The following is a 21,747-nucleotide window of genomic DNA, read 5'->3' as shown; positions in this document are numbered from 1 at the left end:
ATGATCCAGGCAAGCAATTCTGAATACAGGATTTCCTTCCTTTTTAAGGCTGAATAATATTCCATTGTATAGATGCCCCAAATTTTCTTCATCCTTTCACCCACGGGTGCACAATTAGGCAGTTTCCATCTCTTGGATATTGTGAATAATATTGCAGTGCATTTTGTCAAATGATTTCCTGGCACTTAGTGAGTTTGAAAAAATTCTTATACACATTAGTTACTGTAATGAATTACCTTTCTAAATGTCTAAAGTTTAAATATTTGTCATTCTACAGAAATACCTTGCCCAATCATGATTTGTGTCTTTATCAGTTCATGAATGATCTAAGATTTTTGTACAAAAAATTGTTATAATGGCTTTTTTTGCATGTATTCAGGAACCTTGCATAATATGGGTATTCTCTGATTCTTGATTTTTAGTAGATTTTTCTAGTAAGCCTTTGGGATAGGAAGCATCTTCGTAGATGTGAGGCAGACAGCAGAAAAATAATAAAGTGATTGTTATATTTAATTATATCAAAAGAAAACTGTAGTTTTGCTAAATTGTTTTTACACAGCCTTTGCTTATTTGTAAGAGTGACACATATCATTTTATTAATGAAAAGAAAATTCAATAAACAATTTTAACATAAAACAATATCTATTGAGAACTTATATGAAAATTTTAGCAATATGCTGTCACCAATTTCCTCATCTGCAAAATGGAGATAGATAATACCATCTTCCTTATGGGTTGCTGTGAGAATACTCAAGAGTAATGTATGTAAAATGCTTATCAACATGTGGGTTGGAAAGTGATGCCCCATTCATTTTTCCACCGGGATGATGACAGCTTTTTTAATGCTTGAAGTCTGTAGTTTTCAAAATACGTTCTACTCTTGTAAAGTGAATCCTTTTTACAAATTCTTTGTAGAGTTAGATGATCCCTTTGGAAAACTAATTCAGGCTTCCGAGTGTGTGCGTGTGTGTGTATGTATATGCACATCTCTCAAATAATACTCCAAGGCTTATAATGAAAAGCTACTTTCCCCACTCTTGACTCTGGTTCCAAAAACAACTTCTTTAATTTTCTGGTTGAAAATCTATATTTCTAAATTAGCTACTCATACAGCTTTTTCATTTTTCAGCTTTTGACTATTTATAGTTTATTTCTTCTCTGAAAAAATTAGCACAGAGTTCTTACATATGTTAAAAACATAATTCCCCTTGCCCAATATAACTATTTAATGAATTAAGATAAATCAAAACTCAATGTCTACTGTTTTATGACATCAGTGTTTACCATTTTATAGCATACGAATCTTATCCAGAAATGTGCTACGTCAGATAGTATGAATACATTTTCTTTCTCACTTTTTCCTTTGACTTTTTAAATGGTAAAATTCTCTTGTTTCTTTGTTGTCTTCCTATGGATTCATCACTGGTTCATCTCCTACCAGAAAATTAAATCTCTTCTCATTAACTTCTGATGCATAAGACAATTCATGGCCTTCAGGTTTTGCTTGGGGACATCCCTCTTGGGCTTGAACATATACACAGTCCCTCATATACACAGTATGTCTGGAAGGATAGAGGAGGAAAGGATATTTATCTCTGTGCAAAAGTACCGGGAGACAGTGGTAGAGTGAGAATATTTGAAGTTTTCTTATACGTGCACCTACGACGTAGGCCTTCCTCCCCCCAGATTTTTAAAATTAAAATAGCGTTATATCCTTATCTACTGGCTTGGAACAGCAAGTTGTAGAGAAATATGAATATATGATCCGATTTTTTAAGGAAATTAAGAACAGGAAATGCACAAAAAATTTAGAATTCTAAATATGGGCACATCATTCTATGAGGCTGTGTAAAGGTGGGGAAAGGAATGAAGAACAGCTGTTCAACATCCAGCTACCTGTACAGTCTAGGGGTCCACGGAAAGCCTCGCCTCCAGCCAAGACCCTGGAGCTGATTTCCTCCCCCTGTAAAGTCTGCCTGAATTATTCCAGCCACACCCCCGCCTCTTCCCGCCCCTGGAACTGGTCTCAGCCCACAACGTTCTGGCCTGCCTCCGCCCACAGCCTGGTCCCGGCTCAGTGCCCTGCCTGCACCCTTGTTCCCGCCCATAGAACTGCCTCCCCGGCCTGCTGTCACTCACAGCCTTGTCCCCGCCCACAGCCTGCCCCTAGAACTTGTTCCCGCACACTGCCCCGCCCCTAGATTTTGTCCCTGTCCCTGATGCTGACCCAGGCCGCTTTCCAGCTTCTCAGTCACTCTAGAAACTAGACACCTCCCCCGAGGCTGGGGTGCACGGCCTCGCCCCACCCACCGCCTCAACCCGCAGCCCCCAAAGTTCATCCTCCCCGAACGCCCGCCCGAGACCGGAACCGGAAGCGCGGGCGGCGCCGTGGATGGAGCGGGCGTTCTGCGCGGTGTATTCCGTCTTCTCGGTGCCGACCGAATTCCTGTGGACGTTCGCCCTCAGAGGCGGGGCTCGGTGAGCGGCGGGCGTTCCCGGCTCCAGTTGCGGTCCAGGGAGGGGCCTGGGCCGTGGGCAGCCCTGTCAGGGCTCGGCGTCTCTCCGTCCCCCTGCAGCCCCGTTTCCCCCGGGCTGTTCCCTCAGGGCCCCCGAGGCTGCTGTTCCTCCTGGTTCCGGGCACCGCCGTCCCCTCCTCTGAGTCCCCGTCACCGTCCTCCTTGTGATTTTGTCCCCAGGGGGCTTTAGCCACTTCTGGAGGCGATGTTTGGGTCGTTACAAATGGGGCGCTCCTGGCATCTAGGGGGGGAGGCAGGGATGCTGCTCAGCATCCTCCAGAGCCCAGGACGGCCCGACAGAGAATTATCCAGCCCCAAATGTCAGTTGTGCCAAGGTTGGGAAACCTGCTCCAGGGCCTGAAAAATCTCCCGAGCCCTGAATGAAGTGTGGAAATTGTTGACAAGTCAGCGAGTCACTTACAGGGTCCTTAAATGACAAGCTTGTTTAAAGGGTCCAGAGTCACCAAAAAGTCTCTGTCCAGGCAAGTGAGTTGAGTGACTCAAGTGCACACAGCACGAAGCTGCTTTCTCCCATCTCGGGGAGCAGCAGGTGGCTAGATAGGAATCGGGAAAATCCACCACAGCCAACAGTTACAGTTAAATCAGTAAATACAAAAATAGAAGAGTGAATGGGGTTGTCCTTTCCATCCAACACCCTATAAAAGGCCTCAAAAGCTTGTTTGCGCTTTTTATCCCCCCTCAGACACGAAAAGCATCCGTGGAGCTCAAGTTTGAGGTGAAACCAGGCTCAGGGTCCACCTGTCCTTGCTGATCCATGGATTTCTGTGTGACCAGGTGAGTACCTTGTGGACCTGGTACCAAGAGGTTCCGGCAGCCTCCACTGTGCAGAAGACCTGCTAGTGAGCTTTCCTGGGCTCAGGTTGTCACCACCTGGAGTTACTGAGAGTGAAGGTATCTTGAGAAAAATTATTGATATTTGATGGATGGAAAGATGGTAAGCTGTGTGTGGTTCTGTGTGGTAAATATTTCAGTAAGTACAGTTATATGCAAATAAAAACACATGAAACAAACCTCAATAACTGCAAATGTGTATTATAGTAGAAAATATAGATTTACTTGCATTGCATAATACTCAAAAGTCAGGATTTATATATAATATAAATACAGAAATGTTTTGCGTGTGTATGTAGTATTAGAAGACATCCCATGAAATATTAGCAGGGATACTCAGCAACATTCCTTAGACCCATTCAATTTGATTTCTAAAGTCCTATAAATCCTCCACATAAATTTGAAATAAAGGAACATTCAGGGAAAAAGATGATTGGAACTTCTTTGTATTAATAACAAATTTAAAATTGAATTTGCCAGTAGCCAGATTTATTTTGAGCATTTTTTTCTTTATAACATTTCAAATCATTTGGAGGAGTACTAAGCAACACTGTAGATTGAAGGGAAGGGTGCTAGTCTCCAAAAAGACTGTCCTCTCCACCTTGCCTTCTAAAGGGAATTAACTTTGTTTCTTGAAACTTTTCTGAAATAACGGTCTGGTGATTCACGTTGCAGAGAATCTTGTTAAGTAATTTTGTATTTAGTTGTTGGCCTCTACTAATTGTGTGTGTATGTGTGTGTGCCTTTTTCATTCTAGCTTTCCTGTGATGTTCTTGAGGGGAATGTGTGCTTGTCATGCAATAGATAGTCTCTGAGGGTATAATTAATGGTGACCAACCATCCTCGTTTATTTAGGACAGTGGGGTTTTCCAGGACACAGGACGTTTAGTGTTCAAACCAGGGCAGTCCTAGACAAACCGGGATGGTTCCTCATCTCATGAGCCAGGCCCTGGGACACATGCATGGGGACCTGGAGAACCAGAGAGACCTTGTACCACCTCCATGGAATTTATATTGTATTTGGGTATTTGGATTTTAGACAGTTAATGATGAGAGTGATGTGAGAGTTTGGCACAAGGGGACTCAACCTGAGGGGGCAGGGAAGCCCTCTTGAGAAGGACTGATATTTAGCTTGAGAGCTAGATTTGGGACTGGATTTAGCTAGTTGGAGGGTTAGACTGGAGTGAGGGTGTGGGAGTGTGTTCACGAAAGTGTTTCAGGCAGAGGGACCCGCGTGAGGACACCCCTGAAACAGAGAGCCTGGTGTGTCCATGAACTGAGAAGAGGGATGGCTGAGCCAAGTCAACACAGGGGGAGAGGTGTGAGCCAGACCAGCGAGGGGGACAGGCTGGACCAGGTCAGGAGTGACTTGGGACTCTGTTCTAAGACCAGTGGGAAGACTCTGGAGAGATGCGAGTAGAAGGATTATGTAATTAGTGTTTGGTCTAAACACGGGGGTTAAAATGGACTTCATGGTTAAGAATGAAGACTTAAGAGGCAAGATGGGAGGTGCTGGGAATAAGATTAGGAATAAGATGATTGTTCCCTACGCCTGGCTGATGGCTGTGGAGCAAGAAATAAGTAGAAAGAAAAGACCTTGGAGTGTAGAACCGAGAGAATGTAATGGTACTTTCTTGCCTGCATGTGTCAGATGGCACAGGGCACTGACTGTGCTCCTCGCTGCTGTCTGTGCAGACCTGCAGGTGCCCCCTCGCACAGGTCTGTGTGTTCACCCCTCTTTGCCACTCACGTGCCCCCCTCCACATCGTAAATGAAGTCAGGCCTTACTTGTGAGGGGGTTGTCTCACACGGGAGACACCTAGGAGAGCCCCTGCAAGCATCAGAGCAGCCCCTTCAGCATCTCCCTCAGCCTCCTCCCTTCCCCTCTCTCGCCTTCCACACCCAGAAGGACCCCTGCTCAGTATTCCACATCCCCATCTTCTTACTCCCCCAGGCTTGAGAAGGGTGGGGCAGCCACTGGGGTGGACATCATCTGCACCTTCCACTCTGACCCACACAGGTCCAGGGCTGGACAGAGAGTGACTCTACTGGGAGTTGAGCCATGAGACCCAGGGCGTCTCCCACCTGGGCTCCTTCACCCTGGACGGGGACAGCCTCTACATCAGTGGTGAAGGGCTGTGCTACAGCCATGCTGTCTCTCCCAGTCGGAGTTCTGTCTTACTTCCTTTGCTCTAAAGTGAGCTATGATCCATCTCTCTATCCACCCGGTCTGGGTTCAGACTTCTCATCACTGTGTGATCACTGGGTCCAGCCACCTTCCATCTCGTTGCCTCCCCCCTGAACAACTCTCCCCTCTTCCCCTCTGCTTTCCCCTCTGCTTTTCCCACAAAGGTCCCTACATCCTCCCTCTCCTTAATCCTCTATGTTCACCCCAACTCTTGCTCAGCTCGTCTTGCCTTCTCTCCACAGGTTACACCTATGGAGCCGTGGCCCCGACAACCAACAGTGAGTATTCCTGGCCCTGATCTCCTAGGTCCCGTCCGCATTTGGGGATGGGGAGCACATGTTCTCCTACACCTGCTGTCCTTGGTGAGGGAAGGACCTGGAAGGGCCCTAATTCATCCCTTCTCTCCCTCCCGCGTTCTGGTGGAGAGTCCCAGCCCAGGGTGAGAAAGCCTTAGATAGAGACATGTTCTCCACACATTCTGACCCCACGTGGTTTACACTTTAATTCTGCTAAAGCGCCGCCCTTGGTCCTCCTTTTCCAGGTATCCCATCCGTCTGTCCAGTTTTCTGCCCGTCCATCTGTCTCTCCTCCGAGTTCAGTCTCTCTTGTTCACCTATCTCTCTCTCTTGGGCTCCTCTCATCCACAGGCTTTCTCATCTCTCTACTCACACAGTCACCCGTCCCCTCACTCTCATTTATGCTTCATCTGTGAATGGTGGTCCTGGGACAGCCACTGCTGGAGCCCGGGTGAACTTGGGGACTCCTCCCACTCTATCCCTCCCTGAAGAGAACCCTCGCCACAGCTCCTGAGCCAGCCACCACGTCCCTGCATACTTGAACATCACCTGTGCTACCAGAAGCCACCACAGGTATCGGGGGCCACTTTTCTTTTCCAAGAGAAGTTCTCCGGCCCCAATCCTCCACCAGCCAGTTGTGATCCAGGAGCTGGGAAGCCAGGGTGTGAAACTCTGGTTTTAGGGCAATCATGCTGATCCCAAAGATTATACCAGCAATTCAGTCTAAGGCCAGCCCTCAGAGAGCCCCTAGTCTTGTTAAATTAACACACCATTATAATACAATGTGGGATGTTTCAGGGAGAGGCACCTGGCATAATTTGGAGGGGAAGAGCTTGCTAGAGAAAGTTTCACCAGAATGGAGTCTTTAAGAATGAATAGGAGGGACCCTGGCAAATAGAGGATGAAGGGTTTTCCTGGCAGAGTGAATTCCATGAGCAAAGGCTCCAGCCAGAAACAACATGCTGTAAGGGGAGAATTGAAACGAATTTGGTTTGCATGAAGCATGAAGTTTAAACCGCAGTAGATGGAGAAAATGAGACTGAAAGGTCAGCAGGAGCCAGATTGAGTAGAGCCTTGAGTGCCAGGTCAAGAAGGTTGAACTAAACACTGAAGGCCATAGGGAGCCATGGGTGGTACTAGAGCATTGGTGGCCCTAGTGAGGTATTCATTTCATAAAGATTCTTCTAGTGGTCCATGTAGATCATCCTTTAGACAGAGCATCCAGTGAGCCTGCTGGGGTGTTGGTCTGGGTGAAAGAAGTTAAGACCTGAGCTGGGACAGGGATGGAGTATATGTGAGGACCAGTGTGCAAGGTGAATGGGTGTTACTGGGAAGGAAGAGGAGCTGAGCAGATATGCTGGTTCTGACTTGCATGACGACACGGGTGGGTGGTGGTGCCACTGTGAGAGAAGACGACAGATGATAATGAGTGCAGGACTCTGGTCTGGTCTCAGGCCAGCTCTCAGAGATGGCCATCGCTCTCCCTCTTTTCTTGCAGCTTTGGGGCACAACCTGAAGACCCTCACAGTCACCTTCCCCATCTCCACCCTCTGGTATTCATCAGACAGGAGCAATGGCTCAGCCACGTTCAACTCCATTGAGAGGGTCCTGCAGAGCCTGGTGAGACCCTGTCCCAGCAGCTCCTGGTGGGTTAAATCCCACCGAGCCCCTCCCCTAACCCCTGTCCCTCCTGCTCATCCTCCTCCTCCTTCCTCCCCAGCTGGATCCTTGTTCAAGAGGAGCAGCCTGGGTCCCTTCTACTCGAGTTGCAGACTGGTCTCCCTCAGGTGAGACCCTCCCCTCAGCATTTGCCCCTAATGACCACTTTTGTGACCACCCCTCTCTGTCTCCCCACTGTCCTCCCATTTCCTCCTTCCACTTCTGGCACCCACCCCCAGAGGTTTCAGGACCTCTCTCTAGAGTCCCCACAACCCTCTCTCCCCAGGCCTGAGAAGGATGGGGCAGCCACCAGTGTGACGCCATCTGCACCCACCACCCTGATCCCGTGGGCCACCGTCCCTCTGTGCTGGGAGCGGAGAGTCTCCACCTGTCTGTTCTTCCTCTCGGTGGCTCCAGGCTCTGCAGCCCAGAGTTTATCCATCCAGAGAGAGCACCAGCTACATTTCCACATCATCGTCGGGAACCTCAGCAACCTGGAGCCCACATCCTCGGAGTACACCGCCCTGCTGAGAGACACCCAGGACCAGGTGGGGTCTCCCCTCTCCCGTCTCCCCTTGCCCTGAGGGCAGCGTCATTCCTCTGCCTGACTTACATTTGTTACGTGATTGTTTCACCCCTTCACTTTCCCTGCATGTGTGGCTTCTCTCAGTGTCCAGAGGTGATGTCCTAGCTGCCTTGCCCATTTCCCACTTGGGTAAACTGAAGCTCAGAAAGGGCAGTATTGTGCCTAGGGTCACACAGTCAGTTAGGGGCAGAGCCAGGATTTGAAGTCAGGTCTCCCTTGCCCAAGGTCTGTGATCTTTCACTGGCTCCAGTGGCGCCCTGCATCCCCAGGAGACCTCCATCTCACCCACTCTCCCTCGCGTTTGTTCTAGGTCACCAAGCTCTACAAGGGCAGCCAGATGTGAGACATATTCCACTCCTGCCTGGTCACCAACTTGATGTAGGTTGAGGAGATTGGAAGCATTGGCTGAGCTGGTGGCTAATGACTCTGAGCTCAAGTGACACATCCTTGATCTGGATGTCACTGACATGGTGCCCATTCTGCCCCACATCCTTGTCAGCTAATCCTACCATCTCCTTCCATAAGTTTTTGGGGAATGAGAAAAGCATTAACATTTGGGGCCACCAACCTCCAGCATCCTCCTTCTCTTCCTCTTCTGGAGACTTTCAACAAATATCAGCAGTCTAACAGTGTTCTCCAGTAGTGGAGCCACTAAGCACATGGGGCAATTTAAATTTTTTATACACCTATTTCGATAGGGTTCACATACTGTGTGGGGGGAGAAGTGTACTTTTTAGGTTTTTCTATATACAATATCTTCTCCTCTGCAAAACAAATAGTTTTACCTCTTCCCTTCCAATCTGGGTTTCTTTTATTCCTTTTCCTTGCCTAATTGCCCTGATTAGAACCTCTAGTACCTGTGATTAACATATGAGATAAGGGAAGACATCATTGTCTTGTCCCTGGTCTTAGGGGGAAATTTTCAGTCTTTCACCATTGAATATGGTGTTAGCCGTGGGTTTTTCATCGATGCTGTTTATAGGTTGAGAAAGTTTTCTTCTATTCCTAATTTGTTGAGTGTTTACTTTTTTTTGACATGAAGGGCGTTGTATTTTGTGAAATTATTTTCTGTATATGTGGTCGAGATTGCGTGGTATTGGCCCTTATTCTATTAATATGGTGTATTACATAATCAAGTTTTCAGATATTAAGCCAACCCTTCAACTAGAGGTGAGAGATTAAGATGTTCTCAAGTCTTTCCCTGGCATGCCACAGCCCTGTGCCCTTGTGGCCTTCTAGATGCCCACAAATACACTGCAGCTTTTCAAAGGCCCCTGTGGACATCTCATTCTCCCAATTTTTCTTCTAAGATTTGGCTCACCTCTTGCCTGCCTCAGCTGATATCACTCCCTCAGGCAACTACAATAGAAAACAATTAGCCCTGATTGTTTTTAGCAAGTGCCCTGGGTTTGGACTTTCCTCCCTGGGCAAGCTCTGAGTCAAGTAACTACAAGCCCTGAACATGGGGCTTTTTCAGGGAGCTGCCAGGCAGGTCAGCTAGTGACAGTTCGGTGGGGATGGGTCTTTTGAGAGCTCCAAACCCATTATGGCTGCTGGGCTGCTGGATGTCTCAGCCACTATAGTTCTGAGAATGACAGTTTTCAAAGTTATGGAGGATATTGTGAGAGCAGGATGGGATAGTGCAAGTTATAGTGCCACAAAGTTGGCTCCCTTTATCAAGATTCCACCATGTTTCTTCACTAAACCCTCCTCAGATTCTTACAAGCCGTCGATTAATTTCTAGACTTCTGAAAAGTTGATTTTGACCATTTTTACCAGTGTTCTCATTGTTTTTATGCATTTGCAGAAGTCCTTACTCCAAAGTTTCCAAAATGTTCTCCCGGTGGTTATTTATTTATAAATTAATTACTTAAAATGAAATTATGTGAGAAATTCAGTTCCTCACTCACACACACTAGCCACATTTTAAGTGCTTGATAACAACATGGGGCTAATAATGAGTGTATTTGGTAGTGCAGACAAATGTTTACATTATTGCAGAAAGTTCTCTTGGACAGGACCCTGAAGCAGGGAATCTAGAATCAGGGTAGAATTCCAGACACCCTTGTTCATCCCTTGTGCCCTTCCAGGTCTGTCCCCCACAGTAACCACACTGGAGTGGACTCCCTGTGTACCTTGCCACCTTGGCACAGAGACTGCACAGAGTTGCCATCTATGAGGAATTCCTGTGGCTGACCCAGAATGGTACCCAGCTGCAGAACTTGACCCTGGACAGGAAGAGTGTCCTTGGGGATGATACGGCTCCCTGGTCATTGGGAAAGAAAGTGAGGCCTTTCCGGGGACTCTGGATGCCTGGGGCTTAGAGAGCATTGAACTTTCTCAGGCTGGCAGGAGGTGGCGTAGTCCCCCAGTCTTTCCCCACCATTGAGAGAGAGAAAAGGAAACCAGAGTAATATAGGAGGCCCTCACCTTCTCCTAGACAACTCTGTGACCTAAAGGTAGTCACCTCCCTTCTCTGGACTTTTGTTTCCTTATCTCTGCACTGACAGCAACTGGGCCAGATGGTCAGTGAGGACCTCCAGCTGTGTGTGAAGCAGACTCACAGGTTTGGGGGTGGATGTAGTTTCTGATCCACAGGCTATAGTTTGCCAAGTCCCGCTCTAGATGATCACCAATGCGCTAGAACTTTCTGCAGTGGTAGAATGTTCTATATCTGTGCTGTCCAGTGCACAGCCGCATGTGGCTGTTGAGTACTCGAAGGATGGTATTGTGACTGCTCTTTATTGTTACTGATTTTTAATGTTACTGAGGTACTAGAATTTCTATTTTATTTACCTAAAATTAATTTTAATTCAAAAGATACTTCTAGCTGCTCCATATCAGACAGCACACCTCTAAGAGGTTGTCTGGGTAGAGGTACAAGTAGAGGGACCTGTACCCCTCCCCCCATGCCCACTGGGTGCTGTGTGTCCTACCCTCCTGGAGTTTATCTTGTAGCTGGGAATAACAAGAATAGAGAATTGAAACATCAATTAATTGATGTGAACGAACTCATACTTGCAGGTGGAAATCAGAGAAGACTTCCTGCAGGATATTACATTGTAGGTTAAGCCTAGAAAATGAATATTAAGCAAATAGATAAAGGAGAAGGGGCTGATGTGTTTCTAGGCATGGAAGAACACTTTTGAGTTGGATTTTACAAATTTAGAGAGATCTCATAGGCTTGCCAACTGTGATGACCCATTCTGCCCCCGGCTGTCATAAGAAAGTCCAGCCCAAATTCAGGCCTCTGTGCCCAGAGGTATGAATTTGGTTTAATTTATTACACTTTTGTTCTGTGATAATGGTCTTGGATTTTGTAGCAAAGTGTGCTCACTTTTTAGGGATGGAAACTAAAATGGGGTGAAACATGATGATGTCTACTTGACTTTAATATTTCATTGAAAACATGGGATGAATCAAGGGTGGCAAGTGTTAATAATTTATACATTGATGCAATATTGTTTTAATTAGATGGAATATACATGGTTAAATCTAGATGATGGATGTTTATGAGACTGTTCCCTTTATTTTTCTGTGTCTAAAAAGTTTTATTAAAAAGAGTGAAACACACTCACATGCATTCTCCATTTCATTCACTTCCAGAGTATTCTCCCAACAGAGATGATGCCTTGACTCAGAAGCCTGGTAAACCTGCAGGAAGCCCCAGCCCATGGTAGGGGGCGAGTATCTTGATGCTGTGCCTCATCGAAGAGAACCATGTGCACAGGGTCTTGGATGATGAGGAAAGTTGGCCAACCCTTGTCAAGGAGGGTTGAGGCACAGTGGGGTCACCAGGAGCCCTGGGGCAATGACAGGACGTGGCTACCCCACCACATGTCTCCCCAGATCTCCCCTTCTGGGCCCTTATCCTCATCTGCTTGGCGGGACTCCTGGTGCTCATCACAGGCCTGATCTGCTGTGTCTTGTTAAGACATGACGTGTTGCTTGTCTTCTTACTATTAGGTTGTAAGAGCTCTTTATATATTATAAATACATGTCTTTTTCTAGGGATATGTTTTGCAGATGTTTTCTCCCAGTCTGTGTGTGGCTTGCCTTCTCCTCTTCCACATGAGTCATTGGGGAAATGTAAGTGACAGTCATCATGAGATTCCACCACACTTAAGAGTGGCTAAAATTAAAAAGACTGACTATAGCAAGTGTTGTTGAAGATGTCAAGTCACTGAAACTCTCATCGAGTGCTGGTGAAAAATAGCTTGGATGCGTCTTTAATAATTACATACGTCTACCCAGCCATTCCTCTCCTAGGAATCCATCTAAGGGAAATAAACACATATGTTTATACACAGACTTGTACACACATATTGATAACAACCTATTTATAGTAGATAAAAATGGAAAACAACCCAAATGTCCATTTACTGGTGAACGGATACACAAAGTGTGATATATCCCCACAGTGGGATACTATTCAACCATAAAGAGGAATGAATTATTTTTTTTCTTTTTCACTTATTCTATTGAAATTATAAAGGGTTTTAACATGGTGTAATTTCAGGTGTTCATTATTTGTGAATTTCTGTATAGACTGCATCGTGCTTACCAGCAGTAGTCTAACTTTTATCCATCACCATGCATATGTGCCCCTTTAACTCTTTCACTCAACACCCAGCCCCCTTCCCCTCTGGTAACCACTAATCTCTTCTCTTTATCCCTGGATATGTTTATCTTCTACATATGAGTGAAATAATGCTATTTGTCTTTGTCTGGCTTATTTCGCTTATCATCATACCCTCAAGGTCCATCCAGGTTGTTGCAAACAGGACGATCTTGTCTTTTTTTCCTGGCTGAGTAGTATTCCATTGTATATAATACATACCACATCTTCTTTATCTGTTCATCTGTAGCAGGGTACTTGGATTGCTTCCATGTCTTGGTTATTGTGAATAATGCCGCAGTGAACACAGGGGTGCATAAATCTCTTTGAATTGTTGATTTCAGTTTCTTTGGATAAATACCCAGTAGTGGGATAGCTGGAAGGTATGGTATTTCTATTTTTAATTTTTTGAGAAATCTCCATACTGTTTTCCCTGGTGGCTGCACCAGTTTGCATTCCCACCAGCAGTGTATGAGGGTGACCTTTTCTCCTTATCCTCTCCAACATTTGTTATTTTTTGTCTTGGGAGTTATAGCCATTCTGACAGGTGTAAGGTGATCTCTCATTGTAGTTTTGATTTGAATATCCCTAATAATTAGTGATGTTATACATCTTTTCATGTGCCTGTTGGGCTTCTGTATATCTTCTTTGGAAAAATGTCTGTTCATATCCTTTGCCGGTTTTTAGATTGGATTATCTGTTTTTTTGTTGTTGCGTTGTATGAGTTGTTTATATATTTTTGAGATTAACACCTTGTCAGATATATGATTTGCAAATATTTTCTCCCAGTTGGTGGATTGTCTTTTCGTTTTTTTTTTTTTTTTGTGAGGAAGATCAGCCCTGAGCTAACATCTGTGCTAATCCTTCTCTTTTTTTCTGAGGAAGACCGGCTCTGAGCTAACATCTATTGCCAATCCTCCTCCTTTTTTTTTTTCCCCAAGTCCCAGTTGATAGTTGTATGTCATAATTGCACATCCTTCTAGTTGCTGTATGGGGGACACGGCCTCAGCATGACCGGACAAGCGGTGCGTCTGTGAGCGTCCGGGTTCCGAGCATAGGCCGCCAGTAGAGGTTCGCGTGCACTTAACCTCTAAGTCACGGGGCCGGCCCTGTCTTTTCATTTTGTTCATCGTTTCCTTTGCCTTGCAGAAGCCTTTTAGTCTCATGTAGTCCCATTTGTATATTTTTTCTTTTCGTTCCCTTGCCTGAGTAGACATGGTATTGGAAAAGATGCTGCTAAGACCGATGTCAAAGACTGCACTGCATATATTTTCTTCTAGGAGTTTTATGGTTTCAAGTGTTAGAGTCAAGTCTTTTATCCATTTCGAGTTAATTTTTGTGTATGGTGGAAGATAATGATCTCCTTTCATTCTTTTGCATGTGGCTGTCCAGTTTTCCCAACAGCATTTATTGAAGAGACTTTCCTTTCTCCATTGTATGATCTTGGCTCCTTTGTCAGAGATTAACTGACCACAGTTGTGTGGTTTTCTTTCTGGGCTTTCAGTTCTGTTCCATTGATCTATGAGTCTGCTTTTGTGCCAACACCATGCCATTTTGATTAGTATAGCTGTGTAATATATTTTCAAGTTAAGATTGTGATGCCTCCAGCTTTGTTCTTTCTTCTCAGGATTGCTTTGCCTGTCCAAGGTCTTTTGTTATTCCATATACATTTTAGGATTCTGTGTTCTATTTCTATGAAGAATGTCATTGGGATTCTGATTGGGATTGCATTGAATCTGTAGATTACTTTAGGTAATATGGACATTTTAACTGTGTTTATTCTTCCAATCCATGTGCATGGAATATCTTCCCATTACTTCAGGTCATCACTGATTTCTTTCAATAATGTCTTATAGTTTTCATTGTATAGGTCTTTAACCTCTTTGGTTAAATTTATCCCTAGAAACATTTTTCTTTTTGTTGCAATTGTAAATGGGATTGTATTCTTGAGTTCTCTTTCTGTTAGTTCATTATTAGAGTATAGAAATGCAACTGATTTTTGTAAGTTGATTTTGTACACTGCAACTTTGCTGTAGTTGTTGATTATTTCTAATAGTTTTCTGATGGATTCTTTAGGGTTTTCTATATTTACAATCATGTCCTCTGTAAACAGCAAGAGTTTCATTTCTTTCTTTCCAATTTAGATTCCTTTTATTTCTTTTTCCAGCCTAATTGCCCTGGCCAAAACCTTCAGTACTATGTTGAATGGGAGTGGCGAGAGTGGACACCTTTGTCTTCTTCCTGTTCTCAGAGGAATGGCTTTAAGTTTTTCACCATTAAGTATGATGTTGGCTGTGGCTTTGTGATATATGGCCTTTATACTGTTGAGGTACGTTCCTTCTATACCCATTTTATTGAGAGTTTTTATAATAAATGGATGTTGGATCTTCTCAAATCCTTTCTCTGCATCTGTGGAGAGGATCATATGATTTTTATTCCTCATTTTGTTAATGTGGTGTATCACATTGATTGATTTGCAGATGTTGAACCATCCCTGTATCCCTGGTATAAATTCCACTTGATCATGGTATATGATCCTTTTAATATATTGCTGTGTTCGATTTGTTAATATTTAGCTGAGGATTTTTGCATCTGTGTTCATCAGCGATATTGGCCTGTGATATTCCTTCTTTGTGCTATCCTTGCCTGCTTTTGCTCTCATGGTGATGTTGGCCTCATAGAATGAATTAGGAAGTGTTCCATCTTCTTCAACTGTTTGGAATAGTTTGAGAAGCATAGGTATTAAATCTTGTTTGAATATTTGTTAGAATTCTCCATAGAAGCTAACTGGTCCTGGACTTTTGTTATTTGGGAGGTTTTTGATGACCATTTCATTCTCTTTACTTGTGATTGCTCTGTTCATTTTCTCTCTTTCTTCTTGATTCAGTTTTGGGAGGTTGTGTGAATCTAAGAATTTATCTCTTTCTTTTAGGTTATCCAATTTGGTGGTATGTAAGTTGTTCAGTGTATTCTCTTATTGTCCTTTGGTTTTCTGTGGTATCTGTTGTAATTTCTCCTCTTTCATTTCTAATTTTATGTCTTTGAGCCTTCTCTCATTTTTCTTAGTGAGTCTGGCTAAGGGTCTGTCAATTTTGTTTCAGTCTTCTCAAAGAACCAGCTCTTTGTTTCATTGATCCTTTCTACTGTTTTTTTTTTAGTCTCTATTTCATTTATTTCTGCTCTAATTTTTATTATTTCCCTCATTTGGCTGACTTTGGGCTTCATTTGTTCTTCATTTTCTGGTTCTATTAGGTGTAGTTTAAGGTTACTTATTTGGTATTTTTCTTGTTTGTTGAGGTGTGCTTTTATTGCTATGATTTTAACTGCTTTTGCTGCATCCCATAAGAGTTGTTTTGTTGTCATTTTCGTTTGTCTTCAGGTATTTTTTGATTTCTCCTTTGATTTGCTCATTGTTCCAATGTTTCTTCAGTCGTGTGTTCTTTAGTCTCCACATATTTGTGACTTCCCCATCTTTTTTCTTGTAGTTGATTTCTAGTGTCATAACATTGTGGTCAGAAAAGAAGCTTGATATGATTTCAATCTTAAATTTATTCAGGCTTGCCTTGTTTCACAACATATGGTCTATCTTTGAGAATGTTCCATGTACACTTAAGAAGAATGTGTATTCTGCTGTTTTGGGAGGGTATGCTTTATGTATATCGATTAAGTTCATCTGATCATATGTTTCATTTAATTCCACTATTGACTTGTTGCCTTTCTCTGCATGATCTATTCATGGATGTAAGTGAGTTGTTCAGGTCACCTGCTATTATTGTGTTGCTGTTAATTTATCACTTTGTGTCTATTAAGTGTTGCTTTATATTCTTTTGTGCTGCTGTGTTAGGTACATATATTTTTATAAGTGTTATGTTCTCTTGGTGGAAAGTCCCCTTTGTCATTATATACTGCCCCCTTTGTCTCTCATAGTCTTTTTTATCTTGAAGTCTGCTTTGTCTGATATAACTATGGCAACACCTACTTTCTTTTATTTGCCATTTGATTGGAGTATTTACTCCCATCTCTTCATTCTGAGCCTGTTTTCTTTTAGAGCTGAGATGTGTTTCCTGGAGGCAGCATATTGTTGGGTCTTGTTTTCTAATCCACCCCACCACTCTGTGTCTGTTGATTGGAGAATTCAAGCGATTTACATTTAGAGTGATTATTGATACTTGAGGGCTTAATCCCACCTAATCTATATTTTCATTGTTTCTCTTCCTTTGTGTTTCTGACTACCATTTCACTTTGTGGGTTTTCATGGAGGTTGTCTCTTTTTTTATGATCTATGGCTCTGCTCTGATTTTTTGTTTGCTGGTTACTGTGGGGTTTGTATGAAGATCTCATAGATGAGATAGTCCATCTTCTGATAGCCTCTTATCTCCATTAGCCTAAGCAGGTTCCATCGCTTTCCTCTTCTCCTTCTGAGTTATTGTTGTCACAAGTTATTCATTTTTGTGTTGTTAGTTTGTGACTAAGTTGAAGTGTTTATAGTTACTTTTGATGCTTTCCTTCCCTTCTTCTTTTAAGTTATAATTAAGTATTTGCTACCCTGTTGTGAAACAGAGCTTTAGCTCTCTGATTTTGTCTGTCTATTTATCTCTTTGCTCAAAGCTTTGTAGACATATGCCTTCTTTTTATTTCGGGTATGAGGACGTTCTTGATCATTGCTTGTATGGGAGATCTAGTGGTGTTGAACTCCATCAACCTTTGTTTATCTGGGAAAACTTTTATTTCTCCATTGTATCATAAGGATCATTTCACCGGATAGAGTATTCTTGGCTGAAAGTTTTTGTCTTTCAGTATTTTTAATATATCATTCCATTCTTTCCTTGCCTGTAAAGTTTCTGCCAAGAAATATGCTGAAAGCCTGATAGGTGTTCCTTTGTAGGTTATTTTCTTCTGTCTTGCTTCCCTTAATATTTTTTCTTTGTCATTGGCTTTTGCCAATTTTACTATTATATGCCTTGGAGAAGGTCTTTTATTGTTGATGTTATTAGTCGTTCTGTTGGCTTCATGTATTTGTAAGTCCGGTTCTTCCTCAGGTTTGGGAAGTTCTCAGCTATTATTTCTTTGTACAAGCTCTCTGCTCCTTTCTGCCTCTCTTCTCCCTCTGGAATACGTATAATTCTTATGTTGCTTTTATAATTGAGTCGTATATTTCTCCAAGAATTCCTTCCTTTTTTAAAAATCAGAGTTCTCTCTCCTCGTCTACTGGAAGAATTTCTATATTTCTATCCTCTAAATCACTAATTCTTTCATCCATAATATCAGCTCTATTTTTTAAGGATTCTAGATTCTTTTTTATCTTTTTAATTATGTTCTTCATATCCAGATTTTCTGCTTGTTTTTTTTTAATAGCTTCAGTCTCATTGATGAAGTATTCCTTTTCCACATTAATTTTATTCCTGAATTCATCGAACTGTCTGAACATTCGTGTAACTTGGTGAGTTTCTTTATGACAGTTATTTTGAACTCTGTCATTTAGATTGTAAATTTCTGTGACTTCAAGTTTCGTTTCTGGAGATTTGTCATTTCCTTCTGCCCTGAATTGTTACTGTAGTTTCTTATGGTGTTTGATGAACTAATCTTTTGCCTGTGTATTTGTGGTAGTATCAGTTCGCAGATTCCACCTGCTACTGCTGTGGGGGAAGCATGAGCTGTGTTTCTGATCCCACCCCATATGCTGAAAGTTGCGTGGGTACAGTGGGTGTTTCCACTCGCTGGTAAAGCATTCCCACTGGGCTCAGAGCTGCCGCCACCTGGAGGCACGTGCACAGTTGTGAGACCGCAGCACTACTATGGGTATTTGTGCCACCATGGAAAGCATTTGCATGTGCGTGTATATCTGCTGCTGCCTTTACTTATGCTCGTGCCAGCCTCTGTGTTTGGTGGGTAGGGCTTCTTCATGGGTTCTGAGCATTGGCCAATCATTGGGACTACAGTGGCACGGTGCATTTTCCAACCATCCAGGAAAGCATTCATGTGCAGGTCCAGGGCTCCTGCCAACCCCTCCCAGAATTGCACCAAGGCGCATTCCTACTTTTGGGGATGCAGCATTACTATTTGTTCTCACACCAACATGGGATGTGCTCGGGTGTGTGCACAGTGCTGCCAAGGAAGGATTGGGGATAGGAATGAGTTCATAGTACATGCAATGAGAAACATAAATGTCAAAATATTTATGCTGAGTGAAAGAAGCCAGTAAAAAATGAGTACATAGTATATGATCCCATTTATAAACATTTTTGTAAAATCTATAGGGACATATACCAGATCACTCGTTGCCTGTGAATGAGAATGTGTTTGCAAATGGCAGGGAAGGAGGAATTAAAATGAGCATGAGGAAATTTGGGGAAGATAGCATTCCTTTTCTTGATTGTGGTGATGATTCAATAAGTTATAATCAAAATTGTATCAAATTGTTCACTTTAAATATTTGCAGTTTTCTGTATGTCGTTAATACCTCAATTAAGCTAGAACATGTAGGGGAAAGAGAGGGAGAGAGAGCTGAATGAGGGAAAAGGCAAGGAAAAGAAGGACTGAGGGTGAAAATTAAGTGTAAAAAAGGAAGAGGGAGACACAGGAGGCATCGGGTCTCTGTGGCTTTGGCATCTCCTTCCCCTGGAGTCTCCCATACTGGGCAGCTGACTGGACCATTCTGATGCGCTCTCCACACCTCACAAGTCAAGAAGACATCAGGACCCTTGCGGAGGCATTAATGTAGTGTGAGCTCCATGTCATCTGCGCCGTCTTCTGTTTTCTTCATCTTGTTTGTCGGGATGTCCTTCTTGGCCCCTCACTCTCCCTGCCTCGCTAGCGAGTGTGTCTGCATCAGTGCTACCGCCAGTCTGTGTCTTTCCGTCTTCACTTTCCCTTCCTGTTTCCTGATATCTTCCTCAGTCACCAGAAGCCGTTTGCAAAGGAGCTGTGGGATGTACAGACCAGCTCCTGGGATCATCTCTGCCGAATCTGAGACCAGGCAGGGGTGGGCATGGGACTGGAGTTCAGAACACCTGCGAGCTCACCTGGCAGGGATACACCTGTGCTACTAGGTGTAAGGTTGGGCAGGGCTTTGACAAGGTCCAAAGCACTTAACAGTTCTCCTGTACTCTGCAGGCCTGTAGACCTTGCAGTCTCTTCTGCCAGCAGAGTTGTTGGGGCTGCTCCAAGGTTTCCGCCCTTTGCTGACATCTGACCTCATTTCCAGGATAGGATGTGATTTTAGTAACTGGCCTTTTGAATATGTAACTGTACATTCTCAAAGGGATGGAGATGCTCAAACCAGGCTTTGGTTTAGATTGCTTTCCACAATCATTTCACTTCCTCTGTGATGATTGGACCATCATACTTCTTTTCCTCTTACCCTATAAAAATAAATTGTGAAAGTGGATCAGAGTTGCAAATGAAGCCTGCCTTCCCAGGACAATTATGTCAGATGCCTTGTACTTCTACTCTCCCTCTCTCCCTGTAGAGATTAATCTAACCTATGTCCTGGGACATCATCAAAGAGATTTGGGTCAAGAAAAGAAACCACAAGGTCAAAACTCAGGACTACGGCAGGTCATTTCTTCCCCCCATGTTGTTAGACACTCATGTGTATGACTTTATTCTCTTTTTGTCCTTGTCACTCTCAACAACAAAATATTTTGTGCTCCCTGTCAGGGCACATGGTCCCCAGTCTTTTTCTAAATCCCAAATCATACCATTCTTCTATACTATATGACTATTCATTTGATTAACCCATTGACCAGTTGGTGTTCATAGCTCCATTAGAGCTTAAATCAGTAGTGAAATTATCATCCACACCACTCCTAGTGACTCTTATTTGAAAACTGTGAACATTAAATCTCAGTGCAGAGAATGTATGTCTGAAAAAACTCAACTTACAAATGGAGATTGTACTGTAAGTGGGAAGTACACACTGGATATATGAAACTCAGGAAAAAAATGTAAACTCTCATTATTAAGTTTTGTATAGACTGCACCCACATTGATAATATCTCGGTTATAGTGGGTTAAAATATACTATTAAAATTAGTTTCACTTGTTTGTTTTCATTTTTTAAAATGTGGCTATTAAAAAATATTTAAATTCCATAATATAGAGTGCTTAATGTTACTATTGGACAGTGCTGGTGAAGCCATCAGTGAAAAGAAAGCCCAGAGAAAGTGATTAGGGAAAATTTTTCCCTAGAAAAGGAGTCTACACTGGCCCACACTGCCAGATGCAGCAAGAAGTCTCATACACACACACGCACACACACACACTGACAGAATGAAACAAACTTCTTCCTAGAGTCCCACCACTTCTCACATGGTTTGAGGTTGCACTCTTACTTAGTCCTAAGTGGACTAATCTCAAGAAAGAAGACAGAAGTCTAGGTAAATTACCAGTTAGGAAGATCTAAAACCAGAGACTAAAGCTCAAGATAAGTGGTGAATTTCCTGTCCTGGCTTCTGTTATTAATTCAATATGTAAGGGAGACTTTTCCAAGGAGGGTTGTTTTAAAACTCACTTTTTCTTTACTATGTAAAAATAGACAGGCTATGTAAAGAATAATTACTCTAGCCAATCAATGAAAAGGAGATGATAGATCACGAATACCCTTATTATAAGTCACTACTGGTTTAGAGAGTCAGGGAACAGCTGACATTGGGTTAATTTGGCCTTAATTAGGCTGATTCTGATTTCATGATCGTCATATTGATTGTATTATGCTAGAACCTACGAAACTTCCCAGCCCCCCTACTATTTAACCACCAAGGCCCACCAACCAGACCAGTCCTTGCTGACACATCCCCTGCCTCCATCCCTTCTGACAACACCTGGAGGATTTTCCCCAAATCCCACTCTGTTCCTGTGCTCTTCTACCTGCCCCAGGGCCAGGGAATCATTTTCTCCAAGGCTCAGGCTCTGCGTGTGCCCAGCTCTTGGGATGGCACTTCTCCCTCTACTGAAGAAAAGGATCAGAGCACAGACCCTGTGAGCTGCAGCAATTGGACAAAGACTGGGGTTTGCTGACAGAAAAGAACCTT

The 21,747-nt window shown here is 43.3% G+C and overlaps 1 protein-coding gene and 1 pseudogene across 7 annotated transcripts in view; one reads left to right on the top strand and one right to left on the bottom strand.

The window, feature by feature from the left end:
* The first annotated feature begins 2,100 nt into the window (after positions 1-2,100).
* The window catches only part of LOC147911439 (ral guanine nucleotide dissociation stimulator-like), a 321,882-nt gene continuing 302,235 nt past the window's right edge, over positions 2,101-21,747 (top strand). For 2 of the 7 annotated variants that reach the window (XR_015550921.1, XR_015550922.1), the window contains exons 1-8: positions 2,101-2,478; positions 3,220-3,311; positions 5,799-5,834; positions 6,204-6,425; positions 7,351-7,472; positions 7,798-8,059; positions 8,408-8,475; positions 11,704-15,044. Coding sequence is in view for 2 of the 7 variants with exons in the window: in XM_087427971.1 (XP_087284097.1) it covers positions 7,426-7,472; positions 7,798-8,059; positions 8,408-8,440 (342 nt within the window). In the remaining 5 variants the exon portion in view is untranslated. The other 5 variants (XM_087427974.1, XM_087427973.1, XM_087427971.1 and 2 more) reach the window with 4 other exon arrangements.
* Positions 19,509-20,058, bottom strand: LOC147911444 (methyl-CpG-binding domain protein 3-like 1; annotated as a pseudogene).

The sequence above is a fragment of the Ceratotherium simum genome, unplaced genomic scaffold (genome assembly GCF_057802395.1).
Source record: "Ceratotherium simum simum isolate JZ-2026a unplaced genomic scaffold, ASM5780239v1 HiC_scaffold_43, whole genome shotgun sequence".
NCBI lineage: Eukaryota > Metazoa > Chordata > Mammalia > Perissodactyla > Rhinocerotidae > Ceratotherium > Ceratotherium simum.
This window is presented reverse-complemented; position numbering and strand designations above follow the sequence as displayed.